General features: G+C 37.7%; 1 protein-coding gene across 9 annotated transcripts in view; it reads right to left on the bottom strand.

The window, feature by feature from the left end:
* The window catches only part of SCUBE3 (signal peptide, CUB domain and EGF like domain containing 3), a 121,243-nt gene that overhangs the window by 83,659 nt on the left and 16,705 nt on the right, over window positions 1-20,879 (bottom strand). For 4 of the 9 annotated variants that reach the window (XM_081948542.1, XM_081948545.1, XM_081948547.1 and 1 more), the window contains exons 2-4: window positions 11,135-11,257; window positions 10,724-10,756; window positions 8,944-9,069 (exon numbers count right to left, since the gene is read on the bottom strand). In XM_081948542.1, coding sequence (XP_081804668.1) covers window positions 8,944-9,069; window positions 10,724-10,756; window positions 11,135-11,257 — 282 coding nt within the window. The remainder of the gene's footprint in view (window positions 1-8,943; window positions 9,070-10,723; window positions 10,757-11,134; window positions 11,258-20,879) is intronic. The other 5 variants (XM_081948544.1, XM_081948546.1, XM_081948548.1 and 2 more) reach the window with 2 other exon arrangements.

Genomic DNA, 20,879 nt, shown 5'->3' with positions numbered 1-20,879 from the left:
TAGTTACAGCAATAGTCTTCCCTATAATGATGTATGGGTGTGAGAGTTGGACACTAAGAATGGCTGATTGAAGAAGAATTGATGCCTTTGAACTGTGGTGCTGGCGTAAATTATTGTCCATGGACAGCCAAAGTAACTACAAGAACATATTAAACATATTAAAACATATAAACCCAGACCCATCACTAGAAGCTAAAATCATAAGACTAGGTCTGATTTACTTTGTCCATGCCGTGTGTGCAAATTGGAGAAGGCAATGATGCTATAAATAGTTAGTGGAACAAGAAGAAAATGCAAGCAAAGAACATGCTAGTAACACCAACTGTGATAAAAAGTTGAACATTTAACAGTTGAAAGAAACTGTGCTTGACAGGATAGCATGGAGAGCATGTGCTATAACGTCACCAAGATGAAATGTTTAAAACAAACAAACAAAAAAGGAAGAGGTTCATAGAAGGACAATTAAGTTCAAACTCAGACATTACTTACATTCAATACTATCCACTCTAGAACCTCATTCACATTCAACTATTTCAGTGTTTGCAGCTTGTGCAGCCAATTGGGAATGTATACGTGTCAGCTTCATTATAATAGTCCTCGATTTACAGTTCATTTAGTGACCGTTTGAAATTATAATGACACTGAAAAAAGTGACTTATGACTGTTTTTCACAGTTATGCTCACTGCAGCATCCCCATGGTCATGTGATCAAAATGCAGGTTGTTAGGGATGTAACCCTAGGCTTGGCATGGCAATGTACATAAGCTATGATTACTTTACTATTACTTTAAATGCTTAAGAGATGTAATTGGTTTGTTACCTCAAGCAGCCATAAGAGGGAGCCAGAATGGCTGTTAGCTCTCTGTTTTGTTCGAAGCTGATCGGTGTATTGTGAGGTATTGTGGTTTGCTACTATTAGCTATATTTTTTGTGTTAGACTGACTATTTTGATAACTGAATTACTGAACCGTGTATGACTTGGACTGTTAACCGGACTCTGAATACCTCTAAATTTCTACATAGTAAACTACTATATTTTTATACTATTCAGTGTCTCTGTATGCTGGTTTGTGCGTGTTATTCCATATCACTCTCATTACGCTTCTCTGCATACTCGCTCTCCTAACGGGGAGCTTAATTACTTAATACTGGTGCTTGCAACTGCTTCATGTTTATGATTGTTGCATTGTCCTGGGGTCATGTGATCACCTTTTTGCGGCTTTCTGACAAGCAAAAACAACGGGGAAGCCAGATTCACTTAACCATGTTACAAATTCAACTGCAGTGATTCACTTAACAACCATGGCAAGAAAGGCTGTAAATTGGGGCAAAATTCACTCAACAACTGTCTCACTCAGGAACAGAAATTTTGGGCTCAACCGTGGTCGTAAGTCGAGGACCACCTATAATGTGGTGTTTTCATTGCTAATGTAAAGAATGGCATTCAGTCTATGGTATCATGAATTTAATGTTGCTTGTTTATTGTTCTGGATATCATTTCCCTGGAAAATATAATCCCTCTGAACATATGTAATACATTTCTTCACCACTCAGTCTCAAAGCCATGTAGCAGGATTAAACATGGGGAAAGAAAATGAATATGACAGAGAATTCATGATTTCCAAACCTGTTCAAGAACGGACACCCTTGTTTTCATAAATTAATGACCAAAAGATGACTTACACCTATACTAATCAAGAAGGGACTAGCAGGCTTGCCAAAGAATGTTTGAAAGTTTACTTTGGCACTGAATTTATTTCCACACTTTGTCCCTCTACTATGATTCTCCTTTAATTTGCTGTTAACACATATACATTAGTAGATGTGCTGCTCACCTCTGTATCAACAAAGTAGGAAGCTGGGGCTTCTCTACTAAGAGTGATACTTTCCTTTAAAAAAAGAAAAGAAAGATCAGAACAGAAAAAAGAAACTAGATCTTATATCCAGAGAGCCAGTGTGGAAAGCAATTTAGGATAGAAATTTATGTTTAAAAATGTTAAATGATCCTTATTGGAAATTCATTTCAGTGCAGACTATAATTGTATCTTTAAAAGCCTGGTCATCTCTGTCCCCAAGTTTTTTATGGAGTTTACCATTATAACCAACATAATAAATGTCACAAATTTATTACTCTTGTAAGGTATATATTCTATTCTAATCTTTGATAAGAACAGTGATTTCTGGCCAGTTCTAATTATAGTTCATGGTTCTCCATTTCAAGGTCAGTAAGGAGAGATGAAAGATGATAAATATATAAGCTGTGACTTTTTAATCTGCATCTATCCTGATATTTTCTGCACTACTGGAAATGCTATTTATTCCCTTATCGCAAGATAAGGTATTCACACACTTATAAATCATAAAGAACTGGAAGCCTAGTTGAGAAGAAAGACAAAATAATATTTGAATCTCTATACATAGACTGAACAACAATAAAAAGATAAAAGTAAAAGATGATTCAGCCTGGTTCAGTGGCACAGTGGTTAGAGTGCAGTACTGCAGGCTACTTCTGCTGATTGCCGGCTGCCTGCAATTTGGCAGTTCAAATCCCACCAGGCTCAAGGTTGACTCAGCTTTCCATCCTTCCGAAGTGGGTAAAATGAGGAACCAAATTGTTGGGGACAATATGCTAACTCTGTAAAACCGCTTAGAGAGGGCTGTAAAGCGGTATATAAGCCTAAGTGCTATTGCTATTAAATTGTGAGATAATGGTAAAAAGTTGACGGAGAGAAAGTTTTCTGTACTCTTCTTCCTTCTGTCATTATCCTGCTACCCTGTTTTCCTCTGAGTCACCCCAAACTGTCCAAAAGAAATCATGACCATGCAAAGAGATTTTTTCAAAGAGGCACAGGTGTCTGTGTGTGGGGGGAGAAAGAGAGAGAGATGAATCTGGGTGCTTGGCCTGAATGTATGCTATTTTGGATAGGTCTGGTTTTCTACTAAGATTGCAATCATTTGCATGTTTATCTGTAAATAAGAGGTAAACATGGAATAAATTGGATTTGCTTCAAGGAACTGAGTCATAAACAAGACGATAGTCAGCTGAATGCTTGCTTCTCCAAATTCTTCCAAAGGATCAAGGGAATAATGAGTATCCAAGAAGAAGAAGAGTTTCCATAGCTAATCTCAAGAGAGTTAATTGTTCTTATGTGCTTTTGTAACAGAGGTTGATATCTAGTATCATTCATTATACCAATGCTTAAAGGTCAATACAGTACAAAGAAAACAGTACTTATCCTAAGCCAGACAGATTTCAATGAATGATAAATAGAAAACTAAAAGAATTAATATATGCTCAAGTAAAATGTTTAATTCAATAACAGGTGCCCCAATGACTCAATAAGTTAAATAAACTAATTTCTCCAGTGCAGTAGGAGGTCAACAATCAATGTAATCATTAAAAAGCATCCTTTAATACAATTGTTCAGAAATTGTATTAGAACAAAGTAAATGCTCATCTATAGCATGTCAAGACCACACTGCAAAGGGGGCAAAATAAAGGTGGAAGTAAAAAAAATAATTTAAATTAACGATATATTTTAACATACATCCAAACTTAAGCAATCCACATTGCCTCATGTTGCAGTTTACTTTCAGGATTAAATAAGAAGCATATAAACAAACAAACCAAAAACTTTTAATGCCCTTTCAGAACCTCATATACAGGAAACAGAAACGGATAATCTGATTCTCAATTTAAGAATCTAAAATTAGCCAGATTGAACATACAGAAAACTTGAAAGAGACAAGCTGGAGAAAGCAAAGGAGAGAAAGGCGGAAAAGGTGGACCTTGTTTTGATGAGAAAGAAGATAAAAAGATGTAACAGGACACCCTGGATATACTGGCAGTTGAGGCAGAGAGCACTTGTAGACAGATATGTCTATGTAATCAGTAAGAATCTACTCAATGGAGGTTTAACTGGACTTGTGTTGTACGGATCCCATTGACTGCACATGACACCTTCAAAAATCTCTTTCCATTTTTTTCTCCATATCCTTCACTTCTTGACAGCTAGCTAGCTTCTTGTTAATACCAAATTATAGAATAAACCACTAAATGCAGTCTTCCTAAAATGTGTCTCTCATATGGTTTCCTATCATGCAACAATCTTCAAGTTTGATGAAAAACACATTGAATGGAATTTACTAAAATGCCTCCTTCAATAGGATTGCTCTACAATGCTGATCTGGCATTGCGAACAGAAGGCTTCTTTAATGCATTTGGCTTCTTAAAAGCATTTGTTTTTTTTTTTTTTTACAATCTTGGTCTACATCAGTGTAACAGCACTAATGTTTTGCAACTGACTAGATAAATGGACAGAAATATACATGAACACATGGATGAACATTATGCATTCTTGGGGGGAGAAGTGGGATTAAATGATAAAAAATGCTTCTCTTTTGTGAAGAATGAAGAACAGGTTTTTATTTCACTGACCACTGAAGGATAAGTGGGGTTAAGTGACTTGAACTTATTAACTGCTTTCTTAATTCAGCTCCTGGTTAGCTAAACTGAAGAGTGATTTTATATATGTATCACAACATTCTAAATGCTGAAAGCATTTAAGGTTGGCATATGAAACAGTGGTATGATTTTAAATATAGGTAATCTTTCATTAACAACCATTAGTAACCATTTAGTGACCATTCAAAGTTACAATAGCACTGAAAAAATGTGATTTGGAACCAGGTTTCACATTTACAACCATTGCAGCATCCCTGTGGCTACATCACCACAGGCACTTGGCAACTAGCATGTATTTATGATAGTTGAACTGATCTGCAGTAATGGGATCACCATTCGTGACTTTTCCAGCTGGCTTTATAACAAGCAAAGTCACACTTGCGTAATGGCTGCATGATTCATTTAACAACTGCAGTGATTGACTTAACCACTGCTTTGCTTAGCAATGGAAATGTTGGGCTCAATTGTACTTATAAGTCAAGGACTGCCTGTAGTATTATAAGTGACTGGTAAATGGGAACAAGGGGAGACAGACCTCAAAAGTAGTGAATCAGAATGAGCTGTCTGTATAATAACTCAGTAGCAATTACAGATCTACTACATGAGAGCAAGATTCCAAAGGCAGCTGCTTCTCCTACCAGCGATTTTCCCTTAAAATGTGTTTGAAATATAGAACTTGGAAATCACAATCTTTCAACATGAGACCCTGGGGCAGTGGGAGTGGGAGGAGGGGCAGCATTTCACTGGTGATATGTCAGTGTTTAAATAACTCTGAAGAATCCCAGCTGTTGCTCCTGTTTTTACTTACACTTATTTATCCAGACACAACAAAAGATAGTTCTGCAACAATATTTCCCTAATATGCAGTTGGACATGGGTGCTAAAGCATTACAGTTTTTCAAAACAATTTTGACTTGAGCTGCAGAAAATGGAAGGATGTTGCAGAGAACATATGTCAACATACTGTAGCTACAGAAAGCAGGCAGCTCCAGAATGGGGAGGGGGACATTGGTGAAGAATGGTCCTTGTCAGGAAGAAAGAAACAAAGTATTAGTAAAGAAAGTACTGCAGTAGCATTGGAGGCCAGCAATAAGCCTGACAGCAAAAGCAATTTATTATGACAGGCATTCCAACAATGAGTTTCTTTAACTTTTCCAGACAACACTCTCTCTAAAAAAAAAATGAGAAACTTCTAGGACTCTTCAATAAAAGAATTTTCCCTTACTTACAATTGTATTAATGAGATATATATGAGCCTACATATGACAGTATTTTTTTTATCAATGCCTAGAGTAAGATTTGGTGCTGTATTTAGCTTAGTCTTTATCTTTGTTGTTGTAAAGGTTGAAAATCCACAGTAGCCATTCTATTTTGAAGAGTAACGTAGTTGGAAGAAACCTTGGAGCTCTTCTAGTCCAACCCTCTGCTCAAGCAGGGAACCCTATACCATTTCAGATAAATGGTTGTCTAATCTCTTGTTAAAAACTTCCAATGTTGGAGCACCCACAACCTCTGGTTGCAAGTCATTCCACTGATTAATTGTTCTGACTGTCAGGAAATTTCTCCTTAGTTCTTGGTTGCTTCTCTCCTTGATTAGTTTCCATTCATTGCTTCTTGTCCTGCTGTCAGGTGCTTTGGAGAATAGCTTGACTCCCTCTTCTTTGTGGCAACCCCTGAGATATTGGAACACTGCTATTATGTCTCCCCTAGTCCTTCTTTCTATTAAACTAGACATACCCAGTTCCTGCAACCGTTCTTCATATGTTTTAGTCTCCAGCCCCCTAATCATCTTTATTGCTCTTCTCTGCACTCTTTCTAGAGCAGCAGTTCTCAACCTTCCTAATGCTGCGACTCTTTAATACAGTTCCTCATGTTGTGGTGACCCCCAACCAACGCTCCGTTGTACCAAAACCCCGCACCTTGGCTCCGATTGGCTTGGAACCCATTAACCGGAACCCAATTTCTCCTCCCCTCCCCCCACACACATATAGACTCCCCCTTTTTTAATGTTTGTATTTCTCCTCCTACTTCCCTGCGTGTGCGCCTGCGTGCATATTTGTGGGTGTGTGCGCGCGAGAGAAAGAGAGCGACACAGCACATTTTAGAGTCTAAAGAGTTAAAGAGTTCCGATAGTCTTGGGCGACCCCTGTGAAAAGGTCGTTTGACCCCCAAAGGGGTCCACAGATTGAGAACCGCTGTTCTAGAGTCTCAACATCTTTTTCTTTTTACATTGTGGCAACCAAAACCAAATTTCAGTTATTTCATACTTGCATCACTGCATATGATTACACTTTGCATTATCTGAGAACACTGTTACCTAAACCTTACTTTTAAGGTGCAAAAATGTAAAAAAAAAAGGTGGGTCCAGTAAAGTGATGCCTCAACTTATCATTGCAATGAATTAAAATCATAATTCCAGGCTCAATTACATTTGTAAATTGAGGGCTACCTTTACTTCCTGTATTTGCTTTCCAAGGAAGTTCTTGGTTCAACACAGGCTTCCTCAGAGATTGAATTCAAGTACAAAAAAGTTATTAGTTTGGTTACTGAAGATGAAGACCATAATAAATAAAAAAAGCAAACCTATCATCTGACTCAATACGAGGGTAACCTCATATACACAACCCATACATTTCCAATTTCAGAAGAAAAATGTAAGCAATACTTAATCCTGACAAGTTCAGAAATAAAAAAGGGTGGGAGAAGAAAAAGCATTCTTGATAGTCTATAATTAAGCTCTTCTCTTTTTTTGTGACTACATGTTCAGTGATTTTGTTTATCCTTAAGCAAACAGCTGACAGTAGCTTTGGCAGGCAAGCAAACACAGAGGCAGCCAATTCATTTGTTAGCTACCTGTATCCAAGACTTGTCAAGGCTTGCTCCTGACAAGCTGAGCTTCTAGGAATGTTGTCTCTGAACACATCCAGGAAAACCAGTAGCAACCTTGCACCGGTGTTTTGCTGGAACAAGAGCTGAAGATAAGGAACGTACCACTCAGGGACATAGGAGCTCCCATGATATGCTTCAAAAGGGTGAAAGCATGTGAATGTCCATATAAGTGAAATCTATGCAAAACATTCCTTTCTAATACTTGCAAATGCTCAGGGGCATTTACTAAGGACTTGCTTTGCTGTTCTAATGCGATAACTATTCTCCCATAATCCCCAGATGCAAATCAAAACAATCAATGCCACATTTCTAGAGAGCAAAACTCCCCAGAAGGTTTTGGTTGTATAATTGAAAAAAAAGGTTAAGGCAGCTGGATACACATTCAGACCAAGCTAAGTCTTACAATCAAGGCTGTGCCCCTGATGCACTTTGAATGTTCATGACTTCCTCTGTGTGAAAATCAGTTTTCCCAGCTATATTACATAAAGTACCTTGACTTTTTGGGGAGAGTGGGGCATCAATTGCTAGTTTTCCTTCCTCAACTTGCCACTCATCAAAATCTGGGATATTCTAAGCATTTTATTAACTCATTTCAAATATTTTCGCCTGCATTTCAATTTATAAAGATCTGAAATCATCTATATGCTATCTAGGAATAAAGAGGATTGTAGCAGACAATATTTCACGTAAAAAATTAATTCTGACTTGGAATAAAGCAGGTAAAGTTGACATAAAAATATAGATATACACTACAGTAATAATAAAGTACATATCTGAGCTCTATTTATCTAGTAGTTATTCATTTTACACCCTTAAAAGTGAAGTGTTTTACTAGTAAATTGTAAGAAGATGTGGTAACAAGTTGATAACTGCTAGACATTAATATTTACCATCTTTTCTCAACATTTTATCTTGAGTTTCCCCCACTGGAATAATAACAAAAAACTTACTTTTTTTTAACTAGGCCATTGTTTAAAATAATGTTTGCAAAATAAATCTAACTATCACAATCCCGAACTCTCCGAAATGGTGGAGATTACAATACAGACCTCTGACAATAACAGAGGAAACCACTTGAGAGCAGTTTGCATTTCTCTGTAGGCAGTAGAATCAATAAACACTATAGTGGAACTACATAACTAGAGTATCTATTTAATGTCATATAATGGCATTCTATATGGCATAGAATCATTAGAATCAGAAATGTATTCACACATTCAACCATATCAGTTACTCTACTTTTTATATGCGAGATACACAAAACAATGTGAGTAGAACATAAAATGTGGGGCTCTAAGGAATTACACTTTTAGTAGATATTTTCCCCATATAAGAGGCCACCGCTATTATCTACTTTAAACAATACAGGGCTCTTTCTGAATTATCATGGTGAGACTGACTACATAAGGATGTACTTTTATTTTACCCAATTCACTAAATCAGAAACAATAGCTTCAACAATTAATTGGAAGAATTTTATATTAGGATCTAATATGCAGCTTTTGGCATAAACAGGATTTGGGAAGGGGGGGGGCTTAAAGTTATAACATTTAAAAGTAAGCATTTTAAGCAATGTGTAAATTTCTTACCGAGACAGTTATGACCATCATGTGCAAGATGAAAGCCGTCATAGCAGGTACATCGATAATTCCCTGGGATATTGACACATTCATGAACACAGCCAGCATTGTCATCGCGTTCACATTCATCAACATCTGAATAAAGAAAAGAGAATATATGTGATGTGAAAGAACTTCAGAACTAAAAATTCACAAAGCTCTTATCAAGTGTTTATAAAATGACTAAACTGAGAACAACAGGGATGCGCCCTTTTACCTCACACTGACGGAGAAAACCCATAATGAAAGGATAACAGACTTCAGCCAAACACAATTTCAACCTTCCACACAGTAGTGAAGCATGTGAAATCTTAAACTTCCTAGTCTCATCTAGGATTATAACTGCCCTTGCTTCAAAGTGGGAATGTGGGGGAAGCCACAACAAGTGTTCTCATCACCTTTCATCCAAAGTGGCTTTCATTCAACTTTCATTCAAATCTATTCTAAAATTAGAAGATCTTAAGTAGATCCTCTGGGTAATTGTTGCAGTGATATTTCTTATCTAAACAGAGAAACAGAATGACCAAGGGCAACCCCCCTCCCCCCAAAAAACCAGTGGGATAGGAGCAACTTCCAATTTTCTGCCCCTTAAGTGTAGCTGACTGTCCTCCAGCAACCAACAATAGGACCAGTCTACCTAGCCTATAGAGTCTCCAGCATCTGAAGGCAAGGCCAGTCAACCCAACCTTTGGAGGGTTAGGGCAGGACCACTCTACTGAACCTCTGGAGGGTGGCATAGCAGTGCCATACAGCAGCACCAAAGGAACCACAAGCTTGCCAAACTTCAATCCCATGGGATTCATGGGTCCTGGATTTGGAATGCATTCTATACATTAGTCCTTTTGAGGTATCAGTACAAAAATTGTTATCCTATGATGTGCTGTTTGACCACTTAAATGATACTCGCACAAGAGTTTTATTAGTATGTACTGTAGACGTTCCAATACATTACACTGACAATACTTGAATGATTTATTTATTTAACAAATTATACCCCAGTTCAATAAAGGCAAAGCTGTTCTTCATTCCCATTATTGCATGCTAAATTCTTACTTATACCCAGTAGTTGGAGCTAATTCTTACAAAGTCATTAAAACTCTGCTCGTTACTGCTGCTTCAAATACAGATTGCCATTGTCCAACAGAATTTCCAAAATAATAGGACTATATTTTTCTCTCTTTCACATTATGTAATGGTACGTTGGAATGACTTTAGGAGATAATATGAAGATCCATAGGCTAGACAATCATCATGCATAAGGTATCTCAGTCCACAGAATCAGAGTGGATGTTTCAGAAGGGATCTTCCCTAGTTTTCCAGAGAGTAAAAGGAAAGGAGAGGAATACTTTGAGTACTTGCAAGCTTCTTTAATTTAAGCTTACAATAAAAATAAAGCTAGTATTCATTTATCTGCGTTTTTGTCTAGACTACCTTGATGTGCTAACACCTTTCCTGATTATGGATACAATACCATCACAATGTTCTGATTAAATGAGAAATCAACAGTAATTTCCAATTTTTACATCATTTAGAATCTGATCCTGCCACTTCACTTTCAAAATAAGATACGCAAATAGTTTAGAGGACATGAATCTTTAACATTAATTATAAAGTAGACAACTTGTTTACATCAAAATTATTAATGTATTAATGTATACATAATGTATTAATAAGTATTTCAACCAACTGCGCTGTAGCACTGAGAGAAAATGATCTCAGGATACCTAGATAAAATTAAGCAAGATTCTACCTGATCTATGTTTGAATGGGGGCTGGATGAGTACTTCATCAAAGATGGATGGATTTTCCAAAGGAAAGAGAGAAAATAGGGAAATAATAAATTTACTTAGCTAAATAATTTTTAAAGAAACTTTTTTTTAAAAAAAATCTAAAATAGCCCTTGTTTTTAATCACAATTGTCCCAACTATAGCATATAAACACATTTGTAAGAGACACCTACAGTACTACAGGCAACACGCAGCTAATAAAAACTCCTCAAAACCCAATGGTTGTTTCTTTTCCATTTGCAATTTTAGTGGTATTTAATCCCAGGTTAAAATTCATTTAAAATCACATCCTGTTAATTTCTGGTTAGGACAATTAAATATAGCTGGATTTCCCTTTGATCTTTTCTTTTTCTGTGCTATCTGCTCTGCCTACCTTTGCAGTGCTTCCCATCCCCGGTGTAACCAGATTTGCAGATGCATTTGTATGATTTGGGAGTGTTCTGGCAGATGGCATCAATATGGCAGTTGTCAGTCCCATCAACACATTCATCAATATCTGCAAAGGAAAGGGGAGAATGTGACATAATCAAAGCCTGAACTTTTTGAGTTTTACCATGGCTATGTAATCATAGTGTTTTGGGGAAAGAATATTAAAGTATCAGAAAATCACATTCATTTTCAGAGCCCTTTGCCATTTGTCTCAAGAGTAAGAATCTTAAATTAGATCTAGTGGAGGGTATGGTGGTCCTTTACAGTGTATGCTTGCTAAAGTTTTCATTCAATATAAACCCACCATGTAATGTTTCCTCAAGCTTTCCCGGTCAAGTGCACCCCTATAATTCTTATTGTTTGTTTTTTAAATTTTATGGTCTTAGTATCAAGTGATAGGTTACAAGTTAGAAGAACTACTCTTTTTACATATGCTCTCCATGATCTAGACCCCCACCCTGCACTCCCCTGCGCATGAGCGCAAAACACACATACACACACCACATGTGCTCCATTTTGGGCCTCATTGAAGCCTCCGGAGGCTGGAAACAGCCCGCTTTCTGACTTCCAGTAGGCCCATTTTTTGTCCTCTACAGGCTCCAGAGACTTTCTAGAAGCCTGGGGATGGGGGGGGGGAAACGGGCCTACCAGAAGTCAGGAAACGGGCCATTTCCAGCTTCCAGAGGGGTGGGAGAGGCTGTTTTCGCCCTCCCCGGGCTCCAAGAAAGCCTCTGAAGCATAAGGAGGGCAAAAAATGGGCCTACTAGGCCCACCGGAAGTCGGGAACCTCTGGGGGGAGGGGGGGCTGTTTTCACCCTCCCCAGGTGAAAGGCTCCAAGAAAGCCTCTGGAGCCTGTGGAGGGTAAAAAAAACGGGTGCAGGGGAGTTGCGGGCACATGCACAGGGTGATGGGGCATGGGGGTATTGAATTATGGGCGTGATTGAGCGCACGCATGTGCTTTTGGCACTCGAGGGGAAAAAGGGTTGCCATCACTGGTCTAGACAATTTACAATTATATTATGTCAACGGATACCAAACAAACAAATACCCTCCTACATCATCTAATCCCATAAATTACAACAAAATCTTACTGTAAGCTTTCGAGATAGGTCGGGAAATGGACCCCACACATACAATGGACCCCAGGAATGTAACTTTATTATTGTTGTACCATATAATCATACAAGCCTGTCTAATTTTTTATTTGTCCCCTTTTCTACTAACACAATGAAGGCACTGTCATTCTAATTTGTTTTCTCATGCTTGCTTCTACAATTATGAAACTCTTTCTCCAAGTCCCTCCTTAGTGGTATTTCATGCCAAGGGCATCTCTAAATTTATTAATATCTACAAAATAGATCCTATTAAAATATCCAGCTTGTCTGCCATTAATCACCAAATATTCACTGAAAAATAATTGTCTTCATGTACTTCTGAAAGGCTAACAGGTTAGGGGACTCCACAAACTTCAAAATGCCACTCCAAAGTATGGGATCAGCCATCAAGACTTCATGTGGGGTGATGTCAGAGGTGGGCTGCTGCTGGTTCGGACCGGTTCGGGTGAACCAGTTGTTCCGGTGAGCAGTTGGCCCCGCCCACCAACCCCTGCCCTATCCTGTCCTATATTTCTGTGTTTTTCAGCTCAGCTGATTCACGCGGCACAGCAGATTGCCGCACCTCAGCTGTTTTACTTACCAGCGCTGCAATATAAGGTAAGTTTTAGAGCTTAAAATGGCAGTGTTTAAATGCTACGCATGTGCGTGAATGTGCGTTAGGCACAGAAACGCATGAAGTGCAAGTGCATGTACAAAGCGCATGATCACAGAACCTGTTGTTAAACCAGTTGCAGCCCACCCTTGGGCGATGTCTCAGCATCTCCTCCCAAGAAGAACAAAGGCAGTATCTAATTTAGACAATAGTATTGTAAGCACATTGAGGCTGAGCCATGTAGATCTTTATAGTTCAGCAGCAACTGTTTGAACTAAATTCTAGTAATGAACAACAAAAGTTTTGTTTCCTGAACACTTTTGGATGTATCTTATAGATTTTTGGTTGCTAATCATGAAAATAATTTAACCTATCACATATCTTTTTATAGAAATTGTCTATTTTTACACAATGGAAATGTATACTTTTCAATATTTGTTGGCTATGCTGCACTTATACTTATATACGTATATAATTATTTAATACTTATATAAAATGTTATGTATTATAGTTTTCCCTCTGGTCCGTTCCACCAGAACATAAAACCTAAGCAATTCGAAGTGATTTCTTGCTTAGTAACTGCAATAATGCATTAATAATTATTATCACGTCTTTAGTCCATATGTTCTAATTTACATGAAAGCCGGGACATGACCACTGAAGTAAAGACAAGGATAAAGAAAGCTCGAACAACATTCTTCAAAATAAAAAAGGTCTTCTGCAGTCACGATACAAGCCTAAGATTGAAAATCAGGCTTGTCAGATGTTATATCTTTTCTATCCTTCTCTACGGAGTAGAGAGTTGGTCTCTGACAGAAAGCCACTTGAAGAGACTAGAAGCATTTGAAATGTGGATTTACAGGTGGCTATTACTTATAAGCTGGGGTGACAAAATCAAAAATGAGGAGATGATAAGCTGCCTGGGAAAGCCAAGGGAACTCATCAAAACAGTGTGATGCAACACCCAGGAAATACAGCATACTTCACTTAATCCTCCAGGAAAAGATTGAAGGCAAACAAGGTCCAGGCAGAAGAATAACATCAAGGCATCAAAATCTAAGGGATTGGTTTGGACAAAACTCAGCAGCAATTTATTATGAGGCTGTTGATAAAAATAGGATTGCCAACATGATCGCCAATGTCCGATGACGGATATGGCACAAGAAGAAGAAGTCCACATGTACAGTATGATCAGATGGAACATTTCTGGTAGCTACAACTTTGAAATAAAGGGGAGATAGTATTTATTTCAAGGACTATTCTATGCTCACGCATCATAAAACATTTTAACAGAGACTGGCAAATCTAAATTGCTCAACACCAACTGCAAATAAATTCAGAAATGAAGTCCCAGAAATGAAATAACTGTAGAAGAAAAACAAAATAAACATCTCCTAGCCAAAGTACACTATATATTCTTCCCTGCTTGCCAAAGATTTCTAGTAGCTTTGAAATTCATAGTGAATCTTGTTGGACAATAATCTTACATAGTTTTAATGAACAGTTTGTACAATAATGCTTGCCTTCCTTATGGCATACTTAAAAAGGAACAGAAAAAACATATATGAATTACAAAATAATATTCACCAACTGCCAAACTATCATATAACACCTCAATTTCTTGATATGGAACCCCAAGTTTGCATCTTTCTCTTTTCAATATCGAACTCATTGTCAATGCCAATCAATTAAACAACAGTGTGTAAAAATGTAGCCCAATTTGTCTGGCTCTGTGCTGGTACTTATGACTGATATTTGGAATGAAGGAGAAGAGGGGAGACCAACAAGGTTCATACGTGTCAGGTTTTTATCTGCTGTTGTGGCTCGGTTCTTATAAATTCACTTTCTGTAACTTGCATTATGGGTTTAAGATCAAAAAGTCTTCCATTTGCTCCCAGCAAGTATTTGAATGCCTGGTCAAAGAAGCAAAACAAAACCCAAGGTGAGTGGGGCAGGGCAGGGGTGGATTCCAGCTTCTTCTACTGCTGGTTCGCTCAGGGATGCCCTTCAGGTGGCGCACTCTTGATGTGCACTATGCGTGCATGCACAGTAGGTAAAAAATGCATCTGCGCATACACAGAAGCAAAAAACAAGATGGGCGCCGCCAATAGAACTGGTTGGGGCATGGCCGTCTGAGTTACTACCTACTCATCCAATCCGGTCCAAACCGGTAGGAACCCACCTCTGGGGTGGGGTCATGAGAATTAATAGAGAGATCAGCTGCAGGTATATTATTAGACATTACTTGATACAAATGGCATCATCTAACTAACCTTGCCTGATTGTGGTAGCTGAGCAAGGATGTTGCCTCAACTGGGAATTTTAAACAAACAAAACCTTCCAGAAAGCAGCAATGGCAAATCATTTCTATTGCATCGACAATGAAACAATATGGAGCCATCAGGAATCAAAAATTAATGAGGAGACATCATTATTTTTCATCCAATGCATGATATTATTTCAAATTCAAATACAATTGTCTTGGTTTATTAAACAAGATGATCTCAAATCTTGATTTTCTGGGAAGCAAAAAAAACAAAATTAAGGTAACAAGAGAAGATATTCTAGGACAACTTGAAAAATGACACCATTAACAAATCACTCTGTCCTGGCAGCAAGCATTCAAGAGATCTTTTATGACTCAAATACAAAATTCTGAGCAAACATTACCTAGCAAAAACATGCAGCTTGTCACTCAGATCCAACAAAATACCAGAAGTCTCAATTAATGGGATTAAAACAAAAAAGAGGAGAGATTGAGGAAATATATGTGACTCAATATAATTTCTGTTTCAGTCAAACTAATATAAAAGGTAATAAAAATAGATATAACTAGACACATAAAGGAATAAAGCTTACCAACGTAAAATCAACATGGATTCCACAAAGGAAAATCCCCTCAACAATTTTTATGGTTCACTGGGAATGACACAGGCATGCATAGAAAGATACCCCCCCCCCTCAACTCTGTATACTTGGATTTTCAAGAAGCTTTTGACATTTCTCATCAAAGACTTTTCAGTGAATGTAGCATTCAGGGGATTAAAAGGATCTGACCTTTTATGAATTACTAATTAGCTTTTTCAAAAGAGGAAAAACAAATGAATAATTTTCTAAATGGAAGGAAGTAAGAAGTGGAATCTTTGCTTGCATAGGAGGGCAGAAAACACTTCAACTTTGCATATATATTGATAAATTCAAAATGGTAACTAATCACAAAGAAAGATTAGGGTCACAGGGAAGACAACTTAATGTGCAGCATCTATGAGGAAGACAAATTCCATGCTAAGGATCATCACCTAATGAAGTTGACTGGAAGATTTAGGCAAAAGAAAGTACTTTTTTATGCAACAGACATGGGGAAATGCTTCTTTACTCTATGGCTATCATGTACACAAACATTAGTCTCCTACAGTTTGTTATTTTGTCTAATACATGAACATATCCCCATCTTAAAACGGTTCCCTGTAATTTTTCAAATAACAGCTGATACAGACAAGCTCCCTTTTTACACCCCATTAAATTCAATCTGAAGTCAAACCAAGATGCTGAAAAAAATGGTTATGATTATGGATGATGATAAAAGTGCTATGGATTTTCCTCCAACAATTAACTCTGACTTCAACAGACTGTACATCTTAGCATTATGAATCTTGGCTGTGCCAAGTGTCATCACATGCCAACTAAGCAGTCTAGTCATGTTATCTGGTCAAATTATCCATGTGCAATGTAGCTTAACCACTACATCAGAAAATGGATGTTTCAACAAAAAGCTGGTTTCTGTTTTCCTCTCTTAATAAATCTTCTCATGTCTCCAGTGGCTTGGGCCATATTGTAATTCTTGACTGATGACCACGGGTGTGTCAGTTAGCCAGGGTTGTGGTTAATGTAAAGTAACAAATATGAATACACTGTATAAATGTTTATACAATATGTACTTACATTGAAACATACACACACACCAAAGCCTCTGATGAATATCAAAACTAAACTATATTTTATCTCCCTCATGTTGAACCATGAAATTGTCTTTCAATAGTAGAATATTCATCTTGTCAAGGTTTCCAAAGCATATTATCCTATGGAAGTTTTGCCTATCATGCAGCTTTTAAAAATACAGGAACTTACAGAAGGAAAATGGAAGATCGTCCTGTTGGTCAAAACAAATAGTTATGGCCAAAGAAACAATAATTATTTGGCGGTTCTGTTCCTATGTACAATAAGCTGTAAAACAAATCCATACAATTAGTGGTGCCTGAATAAACAGACACTGGAGTGGAACATGTACCTCAACATGAGATTTGTGGTTGTCAGTCATCACTGGGCAAATGTTCTCCTATTGAAATAGTTTAGTTAAATCTGGACAATCAGAGCATCCATTTGAAAACATTTTTTCTTCTCTTTTATAAAAGTCCTATCTTGTCAGCAACACCTTTCTTTTTTCCTCAGAGTCCCTTGGGATTAATACCAGCAGACTTCTCTCTTCTTTTGTACTTTGAAGAGATCCACTACATCAACTCATTTTGAAATCTGATCTTTTGAAATCTGATCTTTCTAGTTTTCTTTTAGTTAATTTCATTTTCTTTTTGGTTTTTTAAGAGGCTATTAAAACAATATTTTTAAGAAGAGGTTGTCAAAAAGTACTTAATAAGGAATAAGTGTATTTTTCTGCAAGCTTAATGAAATAAGTTTTGCAAAAATTGATTTTATATTTTAAATATATATTAACAGAACAATTTGCGATATTCAGCTCCATGTGTTTTATTAAAGCCCAAGGTACATTAAAGCCCCTTCTGCCTTACTGCTTTTATGTTATAAGACAACTTTCAAATATACACCAACCGGAAAGCATTTCAGTGGGTGAACGCTAACTAATTTTTCAACTATCAGCACTCACAAGCTTTGTTTATGAATGCCAGATTCATCAAGGAAGTGTGCTTGTATCTAAACAAATATCATGTAAGCTATAGTGTTTCCTTCCATGAGCTATATTCATGAAATGTATGTATGCAAATACAGTATATATATATATATATATATATATATATATATATATTAGTACTGTCTTTTTATTAATTAAAATGTGGGTGAATAAAAGAGAAAACTGGCAGCAGCCCACAAGAAAATAAATTCTGCACTGAGTCATAGTTTCTTATCCCTGGGAATAGAATCAGGCTTTCCAAACAAGACTATACAGAAAACTCAGTGACCACATTTTTCTAAATTAAACTAGGGGCTCATAGACAGCCTGCCACTAAATGGGAGAGGCTCCAGGCCCTTGGAGTTATTACACCAGCAACCAATGAATAAGGCTATGGCTGAAGGTTCATAAGTTAAATACTAAACAGGCCCAGCAGGATGTGCAGCACCCTCTAACCTTTTCCTTCCTCTTCAAAGCACTTTATTCTGCCCACATAGCCACAGGCTCCACTTTCTGGTCTAAGGTAGATTTGAGCTTCTGCAGTTTTTGGCAAGGAACTTAATATCAACAGTAGCATCTTGTCCCCCAGCAAATCAACACTTGCACTGAATATATCTTAGTGGTGAGCATCACAGCTTTGAATGTGGAGAAGCTTGATGCTATTGCAGACAGAAGAGTGAAACTTGCCAGACATATTTACAATACTTCATATTTAAAAGGTACAGTAATTCAGCAAAAGCAGAAATTCGGGAAGTATCAGATCTTAATCATTAGTAGTACATCCATCTACAATGTATGATATAACTCTTGCGCAATATTTTTCTCTCTTCTGAAAGGCTACTAAGGCCAGGTAGCATTATGACATTTCAATATTCATGGAATCTATATAGACACTAGCTAGAAAGAAAGCAAACAGCAGTTTTAACTCCCTCTTAAAGAATTTTTTTCTAAGGGCAAAGACCAAGGGTTCACCATAGGACAGTGATGGTGAACCTATGGCACACGTGCCACAGGTGGCACGTGGACCCATTTGTCAGGGCACGCGAGGCGCTGGCCTGTCAGATGGCCAAGGCGCATGCGCCCCTAGCCAGCGGAGTTCACCCTTTTTTAAAGCCATTTTTCGCCCTCTCCAGGCTCCCGAGGCTTTATAGGAGCCTGGGGAGGGCGAAAAGAGCCTTCTCCGGAGGCTTCATGAGCTTCCCTGAAGCCTCCGGAGCACAAAAAAACGGCCCTACAGGCAAACCAGAAGTTCGGGAACGAACTTCCTGTTTGCTCGGAGGATCGTTTTGACTGCTCCGGAGGCTTCAGGGAAGCCTCCTGAAGGCCTCCGGGGGGGGGGGGAGGCTGTTTTCGCCCTCCCCGTGCTCCTATAAAGCCTCTGGAGCCTGGGGAGGGTGAAAAAAGCATGCAAAAATGGGGGGTCGCGCCTGTAGTGCACGCATGTGCACTGGGTGTGTGTGTGCATTACATTATGGGTGTGGCACGCCTGCAAACGACCCTCCTGCGCTCCCCCCACTTATGGCACGCGAGCCAAAAAAGGTTCGCCATCGCTGCCATAGGATGTTACTGCCAGTCCTAATTTCTTTGTAACCATTATGGCAAAATTAATAGAAATATCCAAAAATAATGTATAAATCTATTTTTAAAATTATTTAGGTTTTTTTTTGGGGGGGGTGTAAATATGAGATGAAAATTTCTTGAGATTTTTAAAAAAATAATGTGAAAGAAAATAAAGTAGTGAGATTTGCATCTAGGCAGGAAGCCTTGAGCAACTAATATTATATTCAGTGTATATGATATAAGATATATCAATAGCAATAATCCAAAAAGAGTATCACTTAAGACATATCTATATATTATGAAATGTGTAAAATGCCATATTGCTGTGTTTGTGATAGTGAATTAGTGTTGTCATGTCTCTGATGCCAGACTTGTTACTGTCAATGTATAAACAGCAGACAGCTCAATATGGGCATTCTTCGTACTGGAAATGGATGGACCAACTGAATTTGGCCATTGTGGTTAGGAGACTTAAAATCAGAACCTACAAATTCATCAGCAGATGAAATAGTTTTATGCCTTTAGTTATTACAATTTTGAGGCATTATTTTAAATTGATTATTCTAGTTATATTTATACATTTGTTTCAACTGCTTAATGCTTTTTTTTAAAAAAAAAGAAGACATAATATAACTATTGCTTATTAACTATATTGCACTATGAATGCTTGCCAGAATAGAATGAGATAGGATCTTGCTTAAGGGAGTTCTATAATTAGAAATTTAATATAAAAATAGTGAAAGGGTGATGGAGTGAGGAACAGAGAAGCAACATGCAAATGTTTAAATTGCACTTGGGAAAGTACATGTGGTACTTCAAGGTTAAAATTTAGGAGCATGGATTTGAAAATGGACAGGATTCTAATACAGGGGTTAAGCACATCACATAGTCAGAGTGATGCCCTTAATCCCTGTATTGGCATCCAGTCCATTTTCAAATCCATGCTCCTACCCTTTCCCCGAAAATAAGACCACCCCAGATAATAAGTCCAATCAGGTTTTTGAGCGCATGTGCTAAAATAAGCCCTCCCCACCAAATAAGCCCTCCCCGAAAATATTGCAACACAGCAGCAGCCATGAGGTGACCATGCTCACCGCTTCCTGCACCTCAAAAATAATAAGACCTCCCAAAAAATAAGGCCAAGCACTTATTTTGGGGGTCAAAAGAAAATAAGACCCTGTCTTATTTTTGGGGAAACATGATAGTTTTTAACTTCAAAGTTCCACATATACTAAGAGATGAAACAAGCCAGAAACAAGATGAAATCAAGAGAAACCAAAGACTAACCTGATCTATATAAGAAATGAACTGGAAGTACCTTGAGTTTTGCCAAAAGCTTAAAGACATTGTAAACAACTGGGGGGGGGGGGAGAAAGTGAGTGCATTATCAAAAGCTAAGTTCAGCTGGTCCTACAAATTTCTCCATTCAATAAGACAGCATTGCCAATGGATAAGAAAAATGGACAAGAAAGGGTGTTGGTACTTACCTGATATGCCTAT

This window comes from Natrix helvetica (genome assembly GCF_964273705.1).
Source record: "Natrix helvetica genome assembly, chromosome: 3".
In the NCBI taxonomy this organism is placed as follows: Eukaryota; Metazoa; Chordata; class Lepidosauria; order Squamata; family Natricidae; genus Natrix; species Natrix helvetica.
This window is presented reverse-complemented; position numbering and strand designations above follow the sequence as displayed.